Source organism: Ixodes scapularis, unplaced genomic scaffold (genome assembly GCF_016920785.2).
Source record: "Ixodes scapularis isolate PalLabHiFi unplaced genomic scaffold, ASM1692078v2 PGA_scaffold9__187_contigs__length_104089568, whole genome shotgun sequence".
In the NCBI taxonomy this organism is placed as follows: Eukaryota; Metazoa; Arthropoda; class Arachnida; order Ixodida; family Ixodidae; genus Ixodes; species Ixodes scapularis.
In genome coordinates, this window is record NW_024609884.1 from 22,359,989 (window position 1) to 22,379,361 (window position 19,373).

A 19,373-nucleotide genomic window follows, 5' to 3' on the forward strand; every position below is an offset into this window, starting at 1 on the left:
ACGTTCCGCTTCGTCCCACGGAGGTCTACGAAAAGAGCCTGACGCTGCCTTATCAGCTCATGATTATCGTGTTATCTTGTACAGCTATATGCTGAAACAAATGTAGGCTCTATCCTCCTCTACTATACTCTGTTTCACCTTGTGTTGTACCGCAGGAAAGGCTACAAGCGCGAGCTTCTTGCTGTAGGGCACATTCCGGCGACACAAGCTCTCGTGCATTAAGAGCAGCTCCCAACACTATGAGCTCATGCTTCTAGCCTTCTCTGCGGTATAACATAAGGTAAAACGGAGTATAAGGAGTATTCACTGGGCGCCATATTTGTGGGTGATGTCTAGAGCGCATGCTCTGAACGAGCCCACATTAATAGGCTGCTAAGACGGGCAATCTTGAGGGTGCGGAATGAACGTTACAAAAGAGCTGTGGAAGCTCGCCATCAGCACGCGCTCAGCCGTCGTGCACACAGCTATGGCCGCCAGTGAATACTTCCTATAGACAAGGTATCATTGGAATGACTGACTTTGTCGTCGTCGTCTGTTATCGACTCACCGCGGCGCTAATCTTAGCGCAAAGTTATTACAATAAACGCTATAGACTAGAGCCTCAGCTGGCGCTAGTAGAGAGTTTTAGTAGACCGTTTTCGGTTTCCCGCTCCGCTCTATGGAAAGCGGAGTCGCCATCGCGCATGCGCGACCCGCTCTGGGATTTGAGCGTGTAGCGTCAGCTCCGCTATCGTCGCCATTTTTAAAATTACGTTCCACTCTCAGTAAAGGTTCAGTAGATGGTGCTTTTCTGGAAAGGTGGGTGCTCGCTATTTGAAATCATGCTTGGGAGCGCGCTTGACCGTTATGAACCTCGCTGCACTAAGAAGCTGCGCAGACTTTGTTTGAAAAGGCGTCCCCCAGAAAACGTTTCACGGTGGTCAAGAACCTCTGGCTGCTTCGAGAAATCGCTGGCCGCAATCCTTTCACGGCCCCTGAACGGTAGGAACAGGTGCTGCCTTGTCTAAGCCAGCGGGCTCGATTTTTCTATGCGAGATGACGACGACGACGTTGAGAGGATGACACACCGGGCGACGGCGGTGTCTCAATCTGAGCCCTGGGGGGCTATGTTGCGCTTTTTGCACTCCCAGGAGACCAGGGAGAGGGAAGTGACGTCAACGACACAGCAAACGCAGATTGGGTGTTGATTTCGTTTTCTTCTGTCAACATCCAATCTGCATTTGCTGTGTCGTTGACGTCACTTCCCTCTTCCAAGTCTCCAGGGAGTGCAAAAAGCGCAACATAGCACCCCTGGGCCTCGGTTCCTCGGAGGCGGCAGCTTCTACGTCGGCTGGACTACCTCCTTGGATCATGATTCTTTGACCCCAGTGGACCCCAGTGAGCAATAGCGCCATTATGTTCCTGGTGCTCCTTCATGCACTGATCGAACGGCGTGCAAGATCCTCATAGCTCGCAGCTCACCCGCCTCCACGAAGTCTGAACTTTTGCGAATCGGACTGCCACCCTCCCCAATACCAACAGTCCATGTCGTCGTCATCTTGCACGTATATACTCATCACATTACCTTGTTCCCTAGACGCGGCACCGCGGACCTCGGTGGTACGGCCCAAAGACTAAAGCAGTCGGCAAACGGACAGATATTTTGTTTGGTTACTTCAGGCAGCAAGACAGTGAAAATTAGCGAAAGCGAGTGCTCCATTTATATCTCTACTTTTTTTCCCCAATGAAATGAGTCTTTTCTTCTTCGTATGCTTCGGTTTGTGATATGGTGCCTTGGTGTTTATGTACACCGCGGGACACTGTTAGCGGGAGCATTCAATATCCTGTTTTCATTTTTCACCTTAAATTCGAGGGGCTGACATTTGTCTATTGGTGTGGAATAAAGCGCTCGTTTGGGGCACTAATCTGAGCGACAAACTTACAGCTTTTTTAATAGCTGTCAAAGAAATAAACTGCAAATAAAAGCGATTTTTTTTTCGTGTTCCTATTAACAGTGGAGCGCAGTGTATGTATCTGCCTTGGGGGTGACATGAAACCATTTTGCTTGACTATACACTTTTTATTTCTTTTGTGTGTTTATGAAAGTGCATTTTTCAGCTTAAGCTCCTGCCCAGTTTCTGCCTCACTTGTGCTACGGTCTTTTCTTGCAATAGAAGGCCACGCAACATAGTCTACTCTTACAATGCTGAATTCAACAGCAACACTGTAATTTGGTTAGAGTCAATATTCACACGCACATCTGAGAAGTAAAATGGGAGTCGTCCAGTAAACGTTTTTTATTAAAATATTTCTAGATGCCTTTCGGCCCACTTGGACAGGTATTTAGCTCAGTACAAAAGCTTGAACATGATTTACTGTGATAATTTTATGCATTCTAATATTAAACAAACAAAACAAAATGCCCATGGTCTTTGTAGGTTTCGTCCAGCCGTCAAATTATGCCGTCTGCTCACATCACTGCCTGGTGCTTCACGACGAGCACCCTCTTGTGGTCTTCTTCTAATTTTTTTGATGGACGGCATATGGGCATGCTGTGCGGTCAACAAAACCCCAACAGTTGTTCAGGGGTGTTCCCTTGTCCTTGACGGCCTAATAAAAAAGACAAAGAAAAACACTCTTACAACACGGCAGTATTTAAACACTACCAAAACATGTGATATGGGACTTGTTACTCCTCTAAGATAAAGCGTATTTCCATTGTAGGGTTGTAAAAAACTGGGTATCGTAAATTAATATATATATATATATATATATATATATATATATATATATATATATATATATATATATATATATATATATATATATATATATATATATATATATATATATATATAGTTGTTCCTTGATTCTGCTAAGGTTTGAGGCCGTCAAACTGTGCATGCGAGGCCCGCTACGCCGGAATTCATAACGAAACTTCTGAAAACTGTTCTAATCTACCACTATTGCTTAGAAGTCCAGGGTTGTGTTTGCTAAATTTTGCATTGTTTAGGCCTGTCTGGTTTTCACCAGACAAAAAATTGACGTGGAATAATCTTTCGACCGTTATTGGTAACTCTTTTCAAAACACCACCGGGTAACATATTCGGACGCCATACTTTGGGCATCGCTTTTAGTGCGAGACTTGTGACTAGAACCCATTTCATATTCAGTATTGACGCAGCATTCGTGTCTAATACATTTAGACTCGCATCCGCGACAAAAAATGGCGTAGCTCTCTTGCTCCTTGACACTTGGCCAAAATAAGGCGGCCTCGAAGACTATAGCGGCACCATGGGTTGCACTTTAAAAAAGGCTGCATTCAAGTTTCTATTATTTTCTAAATCTACCAAGGAAATCCAATGCAAACATTTCTTGAGGAAAGTTAAACATTTCAAAAGTTGCGAGCGAGTGTGAATAAATAAAGCTGAGAGGAATTGTTTCTTTGGTGCAGCTTGCGAGCGCTATGCTCGTGGTCAGCTTTCAGTGGTATTTTCGACAGGAGGGTGCATGCACAGATATAATCGGCGTTCAAGCACGCGCACCCGTACATCTGACTGCATAGCCATAGGACGTCCGAGAAAAAACGCGACCACTTTACCGACGCCGTGCTGGTTGCAAAGTCATACTCGTTCACTTCGTTTAATTATGCTCTTTTGTGTTACATAGAACTCAAATCGAATGGTTTACTTTTTACGCGCGGGGCGTACGCTTTACTTCTTGATTCGACCTCTTTCAAGCTGAGGTCACGGTCAAAAACATCGACGCGTATTGAGTAAGTGCAGCCATCTTGAGTTCTAAGCGATCACACTAAGGACGCTGAGGGCAGTCCGCTCTACAACTTGTGAAGCGGAGCGCATGCTCACTCCGCTAACTATACGCTCCAACTCAGAGCGGGCCACGCATGCGCGGTGGGGACGATGCTTCTTGCAGAGCGTAAAGTAGAGCAAAGAGGGCTTATAAAAGTGGCCTACTAATACTCATAGATTACGAACGCCTTCGTCGTGACTTGTCCTGACACTGCCCATGTACACCTTTGGCGTATAGAAAAAAGTAACTTTTCACCAGACAGAGCAGCTGTGCTAGAAACAATGGAAACGCGAAATTTACACAAACCATGCAGGGTCTCACCTGTGAGCACAGCCCTAGTTTCGCCAGGGTCAACCACCTATGTTTGTTCATGTCAGCGAGCAGGTGGCCGAACCTCTCGTTGATGTGACCCACGATGAGGTTCACAGAACTGAAGAACACCGACAAGTTCCGTCCAAACGCTCATCCAAGTACGAACAGACGGTTGGGATAGGCCAGTCGAGGAAGAACCATGCAAAGCGTCTCGCCAGATTGGCAACACCCTGCGCCGATCTGTCGGGTGCTGGTATTTGGAGGCCCGCATGCAGAACAGCCAGGTCCTTCTTTAAGCAGGATAGCTTCCTAAAGGGTTTCTTTTCTACGTTGGAAATATCCAGCAAACCGCGTTCGGAAAGGAAGCTTCGGCGTTTGATGGCACGAGGGATACGAATCATAGATTCGATGTCTCGCCAGCTTAATCTCGTTAGTAGAAGTCTCCTTCCTTGAGAACAGCGGGGATTCATCGTGCATTTCATCGGCCTTGCTAGCCTTGAGCAACACTGTACTCGTACTACGCAAAAGGATGTACTCGCAATGCGCAAACTTCGTCCTTTTCTCTGATTTTCCTACTTCGAATAAGTAAATCTGTTTCATTTTTAAATCGAGTGGAGCAGAAGCTACAAGAGCGAGTGCCGGCCTTTCAGTGTCCTTGACCAGCACGCGCGCTCGTGCAGTGCAGGTACCGTTTAGAGTAACATGCTCATGCTTATACCTTCGGCTTCACTCGCACACAAGGTGGAACGATTGCATTTATATTTTATAGCTTAATATATTTTCGGGTGTGTGCCTACTCTTTTGTGTTTATTATTGTCGCCTTCGTTTTTACTACCTCTACAGTCACGCTCCGTTTTACTCTCTTGGTGTTAACGCTTAGGTTTTTTCGTCTTACTAGTACTATAAACGTCCAGTTGTGGGGCTACGCAAGCAAATTTTTGGAACCCGCTCAAAACGCTCTTACGCTGAAGAAAAACGCTCTACTAAAACACGTTTTTGGACCCCCGCTTTCCATTCCGGCGAAGCGGGCCGCGCATGCGCAGTTTGGCACCCTCAGAGCGGAGCGGAAGATGAAAACGGTCTACTAAAACTCTCTAGTGTCTACGGGACTTTTGGTTGCAGATTGGAGCAGACAGCAAGCAGTCTACATTTTCAGTCTTCCTGTGTATTACTACGGAAAAACACACGTGATATTTTTCTCTTCGCCAGGGAATAATAGAAGTCAGCGTAGTTTCTTTACTCGTAACGGGTACTATGTAGCTTTATTCACATTATAAAACTGTAGTTTATTTAGTTACTGTTTTTTTTTTTATTACTGAGCGATGTCTAAGTTACCAAAAATTGAGGCCCAGGTCTATGTTGTACAATTTGATATGTCAATACAAGCTATCAATTCAAACAAAAAGAGCATTGGAAAGGTACGTATGGTTTATTCAAGCTGTAATAGAATTCAGGTGACGGAAACGAAGTGTGTTATTAGCACAGTTTGTAACTAATCCAGTACGTGTTCTTCGGTCCATAACTCCATGCTTCGTTCTTGTCGTCTGTTTTGATTGTTTGATTTGGCATATATTAGCATCATTTTAATGTTTTGTCAAGCTGATTCACTTAGTGTGCTTCATAGCATTGACTATAAGCGTAAATACGTGTCCTGTAATAGCAGTCTGCAACGTCAGCACGTATTATACATGTGTATTTGGCTATTTTAGCGGAGTGTTCGATGCTATGTATTCTAAAGAAAAACGCTCCGGACACATATTTTTGTACACTCGATTGTAAAACGTTCCCAACTTTTTATTTTGTCACAACAGTAAGCAATATTTTCTCTTATAATCGAGCGTGAAGAGAAAACGTATTTGCGTTTTCCCATAGGAATGGATTACCAGAAGCCAAATTTAGACTGGTTGCTGTCTGCTTCAAAACGCAACAGCACACTAGCGCCGCCCTAACCTCTAGCGTTTATTGTGATAACTCTATGAATCTTAGTACAGATCAGCCTAAACTGTAAGGCTGATCCCCTGTCAGACGGGCTAGTTTAGTGCACTTCAAGCGAGTACGCTTCGATCTGTCTAAACACACTCCAAGTGTGTTGGTGCTACACGGGAAAACTTAGTGTCACTCCAAAATGATGACAATAACGATGGGTAAAGTAATTGGCACGCAAAATATTAAAGTGTAGACGCATATTTTCATAATTAATTTCGTCGTCTTATTAAAACACGTTACCACACATTGTTGCGCTAAGTCACGAGCTTTAGTCCACATTTAAATCCAATTTGATGACTATGGTCAGCCATTACAAGCGAGGCAATTCCAAAATCTAGAAACGGGCAGGGGTGGCGATTGAACCCAGGTTCCCCGAGTTTGCAGCGCGAGCTTTCGCTCCGCGTGCTCTGAGCTGGTGTGCGCTAGACCACTCGGCCACCCCCCCACTCGCCACAACGAAACATCATAGAGTGTGTGGAGAATGAGCTGGAGAGCGATATCCACGATGTTGGAGAGTGGAAGCGCGTGGTGGGGGCACTTTTCTCCGTGAGAGTCCAACGACTTTCAGATAAGAGGCAGCTGGAGCTGAATGCCGACGCACAGGCAAAAATTTCGAGTGACATCGATCAGCAGCTGCAGGCCAATGCCTTCACCATAACCACTCTTATGACCGACAGCCTACCCGTGATCAGTCGAGAACGATGGACTTTCCAGAGGAACGAACGGTGGTTCGAAGATACCTTGCGCCATTTGAGCGAGTTCCATTTCAAGCAAGCCTTTCGCGTCTCTCCTGCCGTCTTCAGAGTTCTGGCGGAGTCTTGCAGGTGCCTCCTGGCCGTCGCTGGCCGTCGCGAAGGGGCAAAGGCTGAAAACTAGATTAGCCGCTTGGTTTTCTACAATGCACTACTTTCTGGCCAACAGAAAACAAGTGCGCATCTAATATTACTCCTATCGAAATACTAATTTTACGCAGCGTTAGTTTCTACTTTTATTTTTACTCCTTGAACACTGCTATCGAGATTACACACTCGGTCTACCGGAGCCAGCGTAGTGTGCTCCCCAAGCTCTCTTCATCGGAAGTGCGTTCTTCGGGTGAGGCTGGGGATTGAGCTCAGGGTCACTGGGTTCTGCAGCGCGAGCTTTCTGTCCATGTACTCCGATCTGGTGTGCGCTAGCCCACTCGGCCACCAATACCCCATCATAAAGACACGGTAAAAAAATTAGATGTTTACAATTCTTTATAATGCCGAATTGGAGCGCAGCTCTTGAGGAGGAGGGGAGGGTACGAAGGGGAGGGTATGCGGCTGCTCCTCTCCGTACCCTCCCATCCTCCTCTCCAGCTCCTCTCCCATTTAGCAGAAACCTTTCGCTAAATTTCCCGCAAAATTTAGTGGGGAAATTATTCCGCTAAATTGACGCGTGACGTCATATGACACGTTACATGAAATTTCATGTCTAACGTCACACGGGACGTCACGAGGGTAAAAATTTCTCGCTAAATTTAGCAAAAAATTTCCCGCCAAACTTACCAAAACTTTTTCCCGCCAAATTTATCAGGAAAATTTAACCCTCGTGACCTCACACCTGACGACAGACGTGACGTCACGTGTAACGTCATTTTGGGAAACATCCCATAATGCAACGCGCGGTTACGCCGACGCCGCTCAATCCGGAAACGGGTGCCTAGGAGCTGCGCTCTAAAACAACGGTACATTAATGAATGATTTTTGCGCCAATCGGATGATTCTGATCGATCATCGCAAGCCAAGATAAAGAAAGAAATATATACAACTTTGGCGTTCCGCTTTGTCCCACGGAAGTCTACGAGGAGGAATTGACACTGCCTAAATAGATCATAATTATAGTGTTGTCTCGAATAGTTACATGCTGAAACAAAAGTATGCTCTATCATTCTCCGCTAACCAAGGTAGCCTTGGAATGACTGACTTTGTCGTCGTCTTTTATCAATTCACCACGGCGTTAATTTTGGTACAGATCAGCCTAAACTCCAAGTCCACCCACTATTTATTTTTCAATGCCACTTTTTTCTGTCCTCTCTTTCATGAATTTCTTATTCTTTATAGAATAAAATTTACGCCACATTTTCGGTTTTCGTGCTTTCTTACGGTTTACTGTTGAAACAATGTTATCGATGCCACGCACTCGATCGAGTGAAGTTAGATCGTCAAACTCACTCAAAGCCAAGTGTGTTCCTCAGGAAGAAGCCGTAGGGCACACTACAGAAATCACACTAAATGCGAAATGCACTTGGTTGAAGCTTGTGCACTAAATTAGCCCGCCTGACAGGGGTATAAGTCAGCCCCACTAGACTCTTGCAATTACACTCCTTCCTGTCCTTTCTTGCACGATTTTCTAATACTTTTTAGAATAAAATATGCGCCACGTTTTAAATTTCCGTGTAGTTATGTTTTACTGTTGAAAAACAAACTGCTATCGAGGCCACGCACTCAATCGAGTGAAGTGAGTTCGTCAAACTCACTTGAAGTCCAGTTTGTTCTTCTAAAAGAAGCTGTTTAGGACACTACTGAAATGACACTAAAGGTGAAGTGCACTTGGTTGAAGTGCACTAAATTAGCCCGTCTAATTGGGATATTAGTTTCACTGAATAGTGTGTCAGAGTACCGCATTCCCATTCTTTAATGCTTTGCCGACAACAGCCTCACTCTAGCCGAGTAAATTGTGATTTTATGCGGCATCCTTGGAAGGCAGCAGTCTCGTGAGACGTGTGCCGTCACTATCACCGGCTTTGCTAAGCTGTGCTTCAAATCGGCGCCATGGGCCACCGTATTGTGGCCGGTCAGCTTCTGCTACAACGCTCCAGGTCGCTCTCAGACACTTAGTGCATGGCACATGTATTTTTATGGAATCGCATCCTAACGTTCCGTAGTTCGCGGCCATGCCTACTTGCTGTGCCTTCGGGTGCAGAAGCAGGGCAGAGAAATGCAGAAGACTCTTCCACTTCCCGTCAGGCAACAACGCTATGCGAATTCGGGTTTGGGGGGGGGGGGGGGGGGGGGAGTTATTTTGTTGGCCATTACAAGGCGGAAACATTCCAAGTCCAATGCAGCGAGAAAGCTTTGGGAGGTGAGTATATTTCACTGGTTTTATCCGCGTATCGCTCGTCGTCTCGCAACCCATCAGGCTGCTTGACTGAGCTTGGTTCAGCACGAACGATGCTTGGAAGAACGGCGGCTTTTGAATAAGAATTAGATTGCAGTGCTTTCTATTCAAATTGCTTCGCTTCGTATGAAGCGTAAAAAACAATGTAAGGAGTAGCTTTGCATGCGAAATTAGAAGCACGAATGCTTGGGTGACTCATAACGCAATTTAAGCGAAGACACTTTTGTGAATAGGCACTCAGATGGTTGACATCTGAGTTTCTTTTTTGCCGTTCATGACATCGCTGTTTCCCTTCCTTGCGGCACAAGAATATTAAAGAAGCCTTAACAGAACGCTCTTAGACAGGTATGTCACTTGATGCTCCGGGTAAAAAAGATGCATCTTGCTGCTCAAGGTGCATGGATGATGACACAAACATCCTTGGTATTTACAGTTTAAAAAGTAATTGATTTCATATAAAGTCATTTTCGTAACTCACCATTAGTTCATGATAAAATAGAAAGCGCGTCAAACACAAGGACGAAAAAGAGAGGACACGTACGACAAAAAAGTGCTTACTCGAAACTGAAGTTTTAATAAAACTTGGGAAAACACGTAGATAGTTCCTTTCGCCGGTTACACATGCGCCATTCAATTACCCCCCCCCCCCCGCCCCCTTTCCCCCAATCTACCGGTTCTTATCTACAAAACGAAGGAACCCCCTTTGTTACCACCCCCCTTAACGTGCGCGTGGCACTGTCGCAGATAAGAGTGCTTCCTCAGCATCTGCCAAATCAAGTGACGGGCGATTTATGCAGCCATCACCCAAAGTTTTCACAATAAAAGCCTCTAAAACCTCCCTCGCTCTCTGCTCCTTAAATTGTCCTCAAATATTAGTGTTTCTAAAAACAGGAGCCGATTCACACCTGCTGCAGTGGCCAGACGGAGTGTTACGGAGAGAGTTGCAGTGCTCCCTCAGTCTATCATTATTACGTCAAATCTAGCCTACATAGGCCTTACCACAAGACAGTGGAATGCAGTACACGACACCGACTCGGCAGTTGACAAATTGATTTGCATATTTCTTTCCTAACTGCCGACTCGGCAGTTTGTAAAGTATAAAGTACACCGGGTGCAATGTACTTGAAGAAAAGTCGTAAATATTCAATGTACTTTCAAAGTAAAGTACAATACCTTTTTTAGCACAATCTTTCATGGTGCCCTTTCACCCCCTGTAGTTTTTTTGTTTTTTTTTTGAAACTGGAATACATTGCTTTAGAGTAATCGGGGGTGCATCAGTTTTTTTCGGAAATGGCGGCAAATGTTGGACAAAGTCAAGTCGCCTCAGAGTAGTTGTTTTACTCTCGTTGACAAACTTTAACACAATCAACTTATAAGGCACTTATTTGTGTCGGTCTGATAGCCGCCATTACTTCACTCAGAAAAATGACCTGATGACGTCTCGAAAGACGATAGCGCGGTTTCACATGACGATACGCCACTTTTTTTTTTTTGTTTTCAGATTTAGGGAATGCTCTTTGAAGTCGGAAGTTGTACTTTACTTCGAACGTACCAGAAAAAATGCTTCAGTATAGTACAAGTACACGCTCAGAGAATGTACTTCAAGTAAAGTACAAGTTTTCTAAACCTCCTTGAAGTAGTACTTGACGTGCCATGTACTTAAAGTACTTCCCAACACTGGTTGTTTATTCTATACTTTTTTATGTAAAAACCTCGAGGGAATTATTAAGGTTTCTTGAACAATCTTTGAATCTTAGATAACCTGCATATTTTAAGCTTTGGAAAAAAAGTCAACCCAAAAAGGTCACCTTTGCGTTGCCCTTTAGTACGCGATCCTTCAAGTACAGCACAATATACGGGAGCACCAGATGAGCTTCAGGGCGGGTGCTGCATTTTGTTGCCTCCGTTGAGTGAGGGTGCAGTGTATAATGGCAGCACATCCTGCAGTGGGCGAGAGTTCCTACGTTGGGGAGAAGCGGGGACAAGCCCTTTCTTCAAATGCGTCAAGTCTCCTTGAGCTTCGGGACACACAAAAAAAAAAAAGAAAAACGCCAGTCTTCGGCGCTTATCCCGCAGTAACTCGGCCTCACTTGCGACGTGTCCGTCCGTTCCCCGCGCCTCGTAGCAGAGTTGATGCAGTGGGGGCTTGTGAAAAGTTTAGGAGGTGTCGGACCCTCCCTCCCCCCCCCCCCCTCTCCCCAACCTGCCTATGCGGCACGCCACATGCTCCCCCTCTTTGCATATGTCAGCTAATCCTCCAACATCGTTTTTTTTTTTTTTGTACAGGAATGTTTGTTGATAGGCAAACCTACCACTAAAATTTGAATGAAATTTGTAATTTGAGTAGAAGTTACAGCGCAAAAGTAATTAAAGTAAATTACTAATTACAGAAATAAAAATCGAATTGAAAGTGACTTAACTACTCAGAAAAATAGTTAAACTACTGTAACTTCAGTAGAGTAGTTGTACTACATACAAGTCTGGTTTCAAGTTTAGTCTTGAGTGTTTTAGTGTGAGGGAACCAGGCTATGTTAGCATATTTGAGTGTAGGCCTAACTGGACTTCTGTAAGCTAAACGTTTCGTGGTTGGGATTGATAGTTTGAGTGTTCCTTTTGAGTGCATTAGTTTTTTAAAGCTTCTGAAGTTACATAGTAAACATGAGAATCCCCCTTAAGTCTGAGGTGATTATTAAACCTAAATTTTAACTGACCCTTGAAAGTGTTACATCATTGAAGCATTAAAAAAATTCAGATGTGTTTTTTTTGTGTGTTACAGTGTACACTGTACTATGCAAGGCTCCAAACTGGCGGCACGGATAGGGATGAGTTTGAGCGCCACGGTGTGGAGCTTGGGGGTTTCGGTACTCTGGAAACCTACTCAGTTACTCACGGTTTAGTGAGTCGTTGGACGTGAACGGTTTGTGCCCGGACAATTCGCCCACACCACTGCGCAAGCGCGCGCGAATCGTTCGGGATTTCAAGAAAATTGAGGTTTATTGAGTCGTTTCGAGTCGCCCTATTTGTACGCAAAGGAGCTTGGGCAGAGTTTGTCAGATTCGTCCAGATTTACGGCACCTGACTAGTGTGAACGAGCAAGACTCAAGGTCATTCAACAGGGCAGATGAAGAAGACGATCTTGGGCGTGCCATTTTAAAATGAGGCCCCAAGTGCGTGCCCCACTGCGATAAGTTTATTTTACAGGATATATTTGTTTCAATATTTTACCTAATATGGTCTCTTCACCGGCCAAACGTTAAAGAAATGGCCACATCAAAAACACACTGGACACACGGTGGCCAATATGTTCTAAAAATACATCAAGAACGCAACAGAAAACTGGCCGAGAAATCTAAAAAAAGTCACTTCAGTTCCTTGGCATTTATCTATCACCAGTAAAAACAAAACGCTAGACACACGGTGATATTTTCAAAATACATTAAGAACTCATAAAAAAAACTCATCAAGCAATTAAAAAAAATCAATTACATTCTATGTAATTGATCTATAACCTTTAATAATAATAAAAAAAAAAAAAAAACTATGCAACCTTTTTATAAAGTAAGCCCAGAATACGCGCTCCCAATCCCGTTTTACTATCTTAGCTGTCCCTAGGACATGTATGCCTATGCCCCACCACGGGACCAAGAAAGGGGTCCCGTTGTGGGCACTCATAAACCTCATGCGAAATTGCGGATAACATCCAAAACAAAAGCGCGGAACTGTTACAGCAGAACGACCAACAAATGTTGCGCGTGCTGCAACGCTAGGTATGTGTAACTCTGTAAGTACGCTGGCGTCAGGAAACGCTCCGATATGCATCGACCCCTATTTCTGCATGAAATTAGAATTCCAGACAAGCCCTTCTTTCTTTTTCAAAAGTTCTCGATTGCGGAAGTAATGGGATAATGATCTTTTCAACAACCAAAATACCGGATAAGTCTTCCTAAGAAAGGTGGGCGTACCAAAATACCCTGTTGTCGCGAGGTGACTTCCCGCTTTCCGGTAAAGGCACGAGGGGACGCACCTGGAAGGGCGCGACGCGATAACGCGTGCCGGAACGTGCCTACGTTTCCATTGGCCCCTCGAGTATAAAAGCACTGCGCTGTGGCCAAGAGGCAAGTCAGTGGACGCAGAAGCCAAAACCATGAAGGTCCTGGTAAGATACAACGCCTGATCCATTCTCTGGCTCTAACGTTTGCTTCCCTGCGTCGATGGTTAAGGTAGTTAGCGGACAGACCACGCTCTGCCCAGAAAATTTAAACGCTAAGGATGCTCTGTGAATATATTGACCAGTGTTTCTGGGTATTTGTCAGAAGATAAAAGCCAAACACAAAGAGGGGACGTATATGTCGTCGTCACTTTTGTGTTTTGCTTTTATTTGCTTAAAAAGATGACATTCTCTGTCAGCGTTTGTTTCTTGACGTCAAGAGTACTACTCTTTGTTGAATTAACGTGGAGGAACAAAATATAACGGCCTGCAGTTGCTTGTGTGATCGGAGGTTATAGCCACAGACCAGTTACTACCTATGTGGAATATACATATATGCTTTATAAAATGAATTGAATATAGGCGCAATCGTGGAAATTTGCATCAGTTTGATAAATATAAAGAAAACAATAGTGAAGATGTGTCGCCTCTTACTTTTTTTGTTCGTGTTAAAAATCAGCCTAAGCAATGCCAGTTTTATTTTTGATGGTAATTAGGTTCAAAAGAATCATATTGGCAACCCCCTTCGTTTCTTCATAGATTCATGTATGTATCTATGTGCCTTTAATTGTTCTAAAGTTTATAATCAAGTAAGATAGTTACAGTGTTGAAACTCCACGAATACTACATATATGTCATTTAAAGCCAGTAGTTTTTGCAGTTTTAGCAGTGTTTCTCTGCTCTTTGTGTAAAACACTCGACGAATAGAGCAAGAAAGCCAGAACAGAAACGAAACACACGAAATGAAGGCATATTCCTGTTTTGCGTTTTGCCATGTATCTAGAGAGGTAAAATCTTATTGTTAACTTAGTCAATATTCTCTTTACTTGTATAAATGTTTTTATTTTTAGATTCTATATCCATAACCAATTCCAAAATCTTTGGGAGTAGTCTCGTTTGGTATTCAGATTGAAGTTTCCATACTAATTTACTGTCAATATTTCTTATAGCTGTTGGTTGTTGTATCTTTTCCAACATCTAATATAATAGAGAATATCAACCTACAACTCATATATGTTGTTCCATCTGTGTTAGATATTCATGAACCAGAAATGCTATATAAACTAGGTAAAGAGAGTTTAGTAAAACACGAGCGATTGTGATGTATATTCTTATTAGAACACACTGCGGCCGCCGCACTTCATAAAGGTGCAATGTAGTTTATAATAATGTATCTATGGCTAGCGGGTTTCCTGAAAATGATCGCTTTCTTTTTGGACGGGCGAAACTAGAAAGATACTGCGTTATAATCACTTTGAAACAGCTAACAGAAATTATATGCTTTCGGTCTCATTTCACATACATATAATCAAGAAAAGATAGTCTTTTTATTAAGACGCTGACACGGATAATTCAGGATTAAGATTTCATCTGTAAAGAAGAGTGGTACTCTATATTCGTATTTTCAATACATATATAAACGTAAACGATTTTAACGCACGGGGACCGGCATGACGCTAAACCAGGAAGTTCAATTACTTCAAAGTAAATTTACAGCAGACCATTGTTATTCCATTTAGTGGCGACATTCTAATCAAGTTCATGCAGCCCTGAGCCTGATAATAACTCCACACTAACACACTGTTTTTTGTACTAATTTTTGTCTTTATGCGTGTTAGTGTGCTTACGCGTGAAGTATAATTTGGGTGGCTGGTATGGGGCTAACGCATTCTCGATGTCCCTTTTTCAGTTTGTTGCAGTTGTCTTCGGTGCAGTTGTTTCAGCCGCAATGGCCGGTGCCTTGCTCGGAGGATACGGCGGTGGTTACGGTGGGGGCTATGGCGGTGGCTACGGAGGCGGCTTCGGAGGCGGCTACGGCGGTGGCTACGGCGGTGGTGTTGGCTTGGGAAGTAGCGTTGTCCTCCTTAACGGAGGAGGCGCTGGATATGGAAAGGCTGTAGCCGGGCCAGCATTCCTAGTAAAGACCGTTCACCACGTAAGCAAGGTTCACGGTGGAGGAGCCTTGCTGGCCCACACTGGTTTGGGTGGCGGCTACGGCGGCGGTTTCGGCGGCGGATTCGGAGGCGGCTATGGTGGATTCGGAGGTGGTTACGGCGGTGGATACGGTGGTGGATACGGCGGAGGCTATGGATTGAAGGGCTAATCAGCTCCAGGGAAAGAAAAATGGTTAGTAAAAATTCAAATCCGGCAATGCGTTTGACAGGAAATAATAATAAAAAAGATGACAGGAGAATTTTGAATAAAAAAAGCTATTGTTGGTCCCTCGCAAGCTATATCTATTGGTGTATGAGTCGCATGTATATTTATAAATTTGTAAATGACAAGATGTATATTTTACATATGACTGGAAGGTTACTTTCAGCCTTAGCAACACTGGGTGACTGCGTAGACTATCATGAATCGTTTTATTGTGGTGGTGATTTAAATTATATTTTTCTCTTTCAGAAAAAGACAGCAATGAGGCGGTGGCCTAATGTCAGAAAACATCTTGCGGACCGCATCACACAAAATCGGTGCCTCGATCAAAGCATGTGTACAAATGATGTAAATAAACTGTCTACCGTCAACTTTCTTGGTCCATAGTATTTTCGCAACCATATGTTCAGTTGTTTTGTGCACATAATTTAACATTTATGTTTCTTGCAGCAGCTAAAACATAATACATCTTAAGCGACAGTTCTAAAATTGTAGGCCGGTTGTGAAATAATAAAAGAAAAAAAAAACTTTCAGCCTTTCCACTGTGACTGTGGTGAAGAAGGAAGTCCAGCGAAGCTGTATTATGGTGGGAATGAAGTAATGGCCGGCCGCAAATCGGCAAGCCAGAGTGGAATGGCTCGAAAGGCTGCTGTCATCTACGAGCGACGGTGGCAATTAGACAAATGGCAAGCCGGTTGTCTGGTTGCCGCCGTCTCTCATCGATGGCGATAGCTGTCCAGAGTTCTGTGTCACCACTTGTTTGTCGACGGACACGATCCTGGAGAAACTAGCCCTTAACAGCTCCGCTGTAAAATAAATATCCGAACCAGAAATACTTCAGAATTGTGAGAGACCATACAACATTTTCAACAATATTCTTGACACAGGAAAACTTGAAATTGACTAATGGAAACATAAAGCCTCTGAGGGCAAGAGGAAATTAGAATATTAAATCAAATTAAATTATAATTTTATTAGCATCTGAATGTACACATGCCGAAGCCACAGAAAAAAAGCCAAACTTTGTTGGCTTGACGAGGTCTGCTCCCCGAGTCTTTGGCAGATGGTAACGAAGATGCAGAAAACAATCAAAGTAACACATAGAAACGAATGAGAGAGAAGAAGCAAAGTAGCAAAACGGAAAAAAACAACAACAACAAAAAAAAAAAAAACTAAGGAAGATCTATTGGTGGATTCTTAGGGAATGCGTTAGTATGACCGTTGGGAAACACCACACAAGTCCCCCTTTGCGAAACGATGACGCTGACCCCTTCACTTCTTTTGTTTCGGCTTTGTTTCTGGCTGTCTCTTTTGCTTCCTCTAACTTTGCTGCATCTTTTTGGCCACGTTACGGGGTCAGTGTTGGCGTTTCTCAAAAGGGGAGTGTGTGGCATTTTCCAAGGGTCATGCTAACGCATTCTCTAAAAATTCACCAATGGATGTTCGTGTAATTTTTTTTTCGCCCCTTTTTTGTACTCTGCCAATCAGAGTACGTCGATGCGCTTGGGTATGGTCATCCATATTACTTGTGGAAATAACCACATCCATGCCACTCATGAAAGGAACCGCATCCATATCATTCGTGGAGGGAACCGCATCCTTCCTTCTACAAACACACATCACAGCCCACGCACCGCTGCCACGGAAACCCAGAGCGAAGAACAACCGGCGACGTCGGAGCGGTAACTAAGCACGTCCGCATTTCACCTTGTCGCGGCGCCTCCTCCTCTCTGACTTCGCGCCAGCTGTGCGACACTCCTCTGACGAAAACGAAAGGGCTTGTTTTGACGAAGACCCATGGGTGTCTGTCATTTTGTCAGCGACAAGGAGAGAGGGGGAGGTTGACGCGTACTGACGTCAGCGCTTCGGACCAATGGGAGCATCGTACGCGTCCCCTTCTCCCGGTCCTTTTCCCTCTCTCCCCGGCGCTGATAAACGAAAGACACAACAGGGTTTTCGTCAAAAACGAGCGTTCGAATGGTAACGCATTAAAGTAACCTCAACAATTCTGGTTCAATGCTCTAATTTGTTCCTTCCCTATGATTTGCTATCGTATGATTACACTGCGCGATCTAATAATCAATAGAGCTTAGAATACCGATGCCTCGTCCGTGTTACGTATTGACACTACTTCACAGAGAAGTCTGAAAACGCAGCATGAGCCTCTCGTCGCTCCATAGCTTTACACCACTTGCTAATGTTACCCACGTGCCATTAATTTCCTGCCACCGACCTCCACCTGCAGATGACTTGATGTTTCACCTGCAAAGCAGCATTGAACTCACTGGCGGTGCGACCATAAAGTGACCTCACATGCTGTCTTCTAAACCAGGGGTCTCCAAACCCCGGCCCGCGGGCCAAATTTGGCCCGCGGAGGTCTTTTGACCGGCCCGTTGCTGGCTGCAGTCCTCCCAATGGAGCCCGGCCCACGGTACGCTTCCAGTACGCCCGCTGCTACTGGCGAAAAAATAAGCGCGTGTAAAACGGCGCCGCGGCGCGCACCAAACGCGTAAACGAAGTTACCAGAAAAAAACGAGAGAACTGCCTACTGTATAGGCGTGCCCTCTGGTCATATTAGTAATTGGACATTGTCATTAGCAGAATCCACACTCCAAGTCCCCTTTTCCATATCTGGGTAACTAAGTACGTTAAAATTAATTTACGTTCCTATGTATATTGTGCTTGGTGTACTGTGTCGTAGCTATTAAATATTATCAGCATAACTTCTATCGCTCTCACTAGTCTTCTGCCCTGTGTGAACGTGCCAAAGTTCCTATGCGCTCTGGTTTATGCTGGTATGTTTTCTGGGTTCCAATTATTGTGTGATGTCATAAGCAGCTAAATGATTAAATTTCATAACAATGTGAATGCATTCATCCACCTTACAATATTTTTGTCTCATGGTTACTCTAACTTTAAGTATTGTACATTTAAATGCTTAGATATCTAGGATTATTTATTTAGATTTTCCTCATTTACATCTGCCCATTTCTATTTCCGGCCCTCGAGACAGAGACAGAGCCTCCTTCCGGCCCCTTACCCAAAAAGTTTGGAGACCCCTGTTCTAAACGATCGAAATTTAAAGTCCCACGAAACGATTTGCAGGATATCCCAACAGACTCGTTTCAAGCCGTAACCTTCAAGTGGTTCTACCACGCTCAAACGGATTAAGCTTCTGCCCGGACAGCATAATCAGTTTTCTCGCGTGTAAACTCGAGCTGCTTTGTAGTCAGGTGGTTGCGGAAATTTACGCAGTCTGTAGATATCTTTATGACAGCCGAGTCGCTTGAATTCATTGCAAATAAAAACTACAGATTTCAGCGAGCAACGTTTGTAGATAAACGTTGGTAGCGAGTGCAGTCTCGCATTCCCACCGATCACATCGAACAGAAAGGCGCTAGTTTCGGTTTTAGGTCGGTTCTCTTTCTACCAGTGGCGTACCAACTTGTTTTTGAGTAGGGAGCAAACCAGACCCCCCCCCCCCCCCCCCCCCTCCCTTCCCCCCCGGGTCGCATAATGTTACTAGTTATGGGCCGAACTTTTGCCAAATTGAAAATTCGGCGCAACTTTTGCCGAACCTTTCTAAAGATTCGGCAATCATTCAGCAAAAATACACTGTTAGCAGTCTTAATATTCAGATTTAGATTTTTGTGACGCACTTGGTTTTTTTTTTCTTGACTTAAATAAAACATGTAGTGCTTATTGACACAGTTATTACTAAATAAGGTGATACTCTACAAGATAATTGTATCGATGTCGCTTTTGTGTGTTTACTGGCAAT

At 44.2% G+C, this 19,373-nt stretch overlaps 1 protein-coding gene across 1 annotated transcript in view; it reads left to right on the forward strand.

Annotated features, from left to right (window-relative positions):
• LOC121833731 (glycine-rich cell wall structural protein 2-like) overlaps positions 1–15,539 on the forward strand; it is a 52,595-nt gene extending 37,056 nt beyond the window's left edge. The window contains exon 2 of the mRNA XM_042287254.1: positions 15,187–15,539. Coding sequence (XP_042143188.1) covers positions 15,187–15,539 — 353 coding nt within the window. The remainder of the gene's footprint in view (positions 1–15,186) is intronic.
• Positions 15,540–19,373: the final 3,834 nt, after the last annotated feature.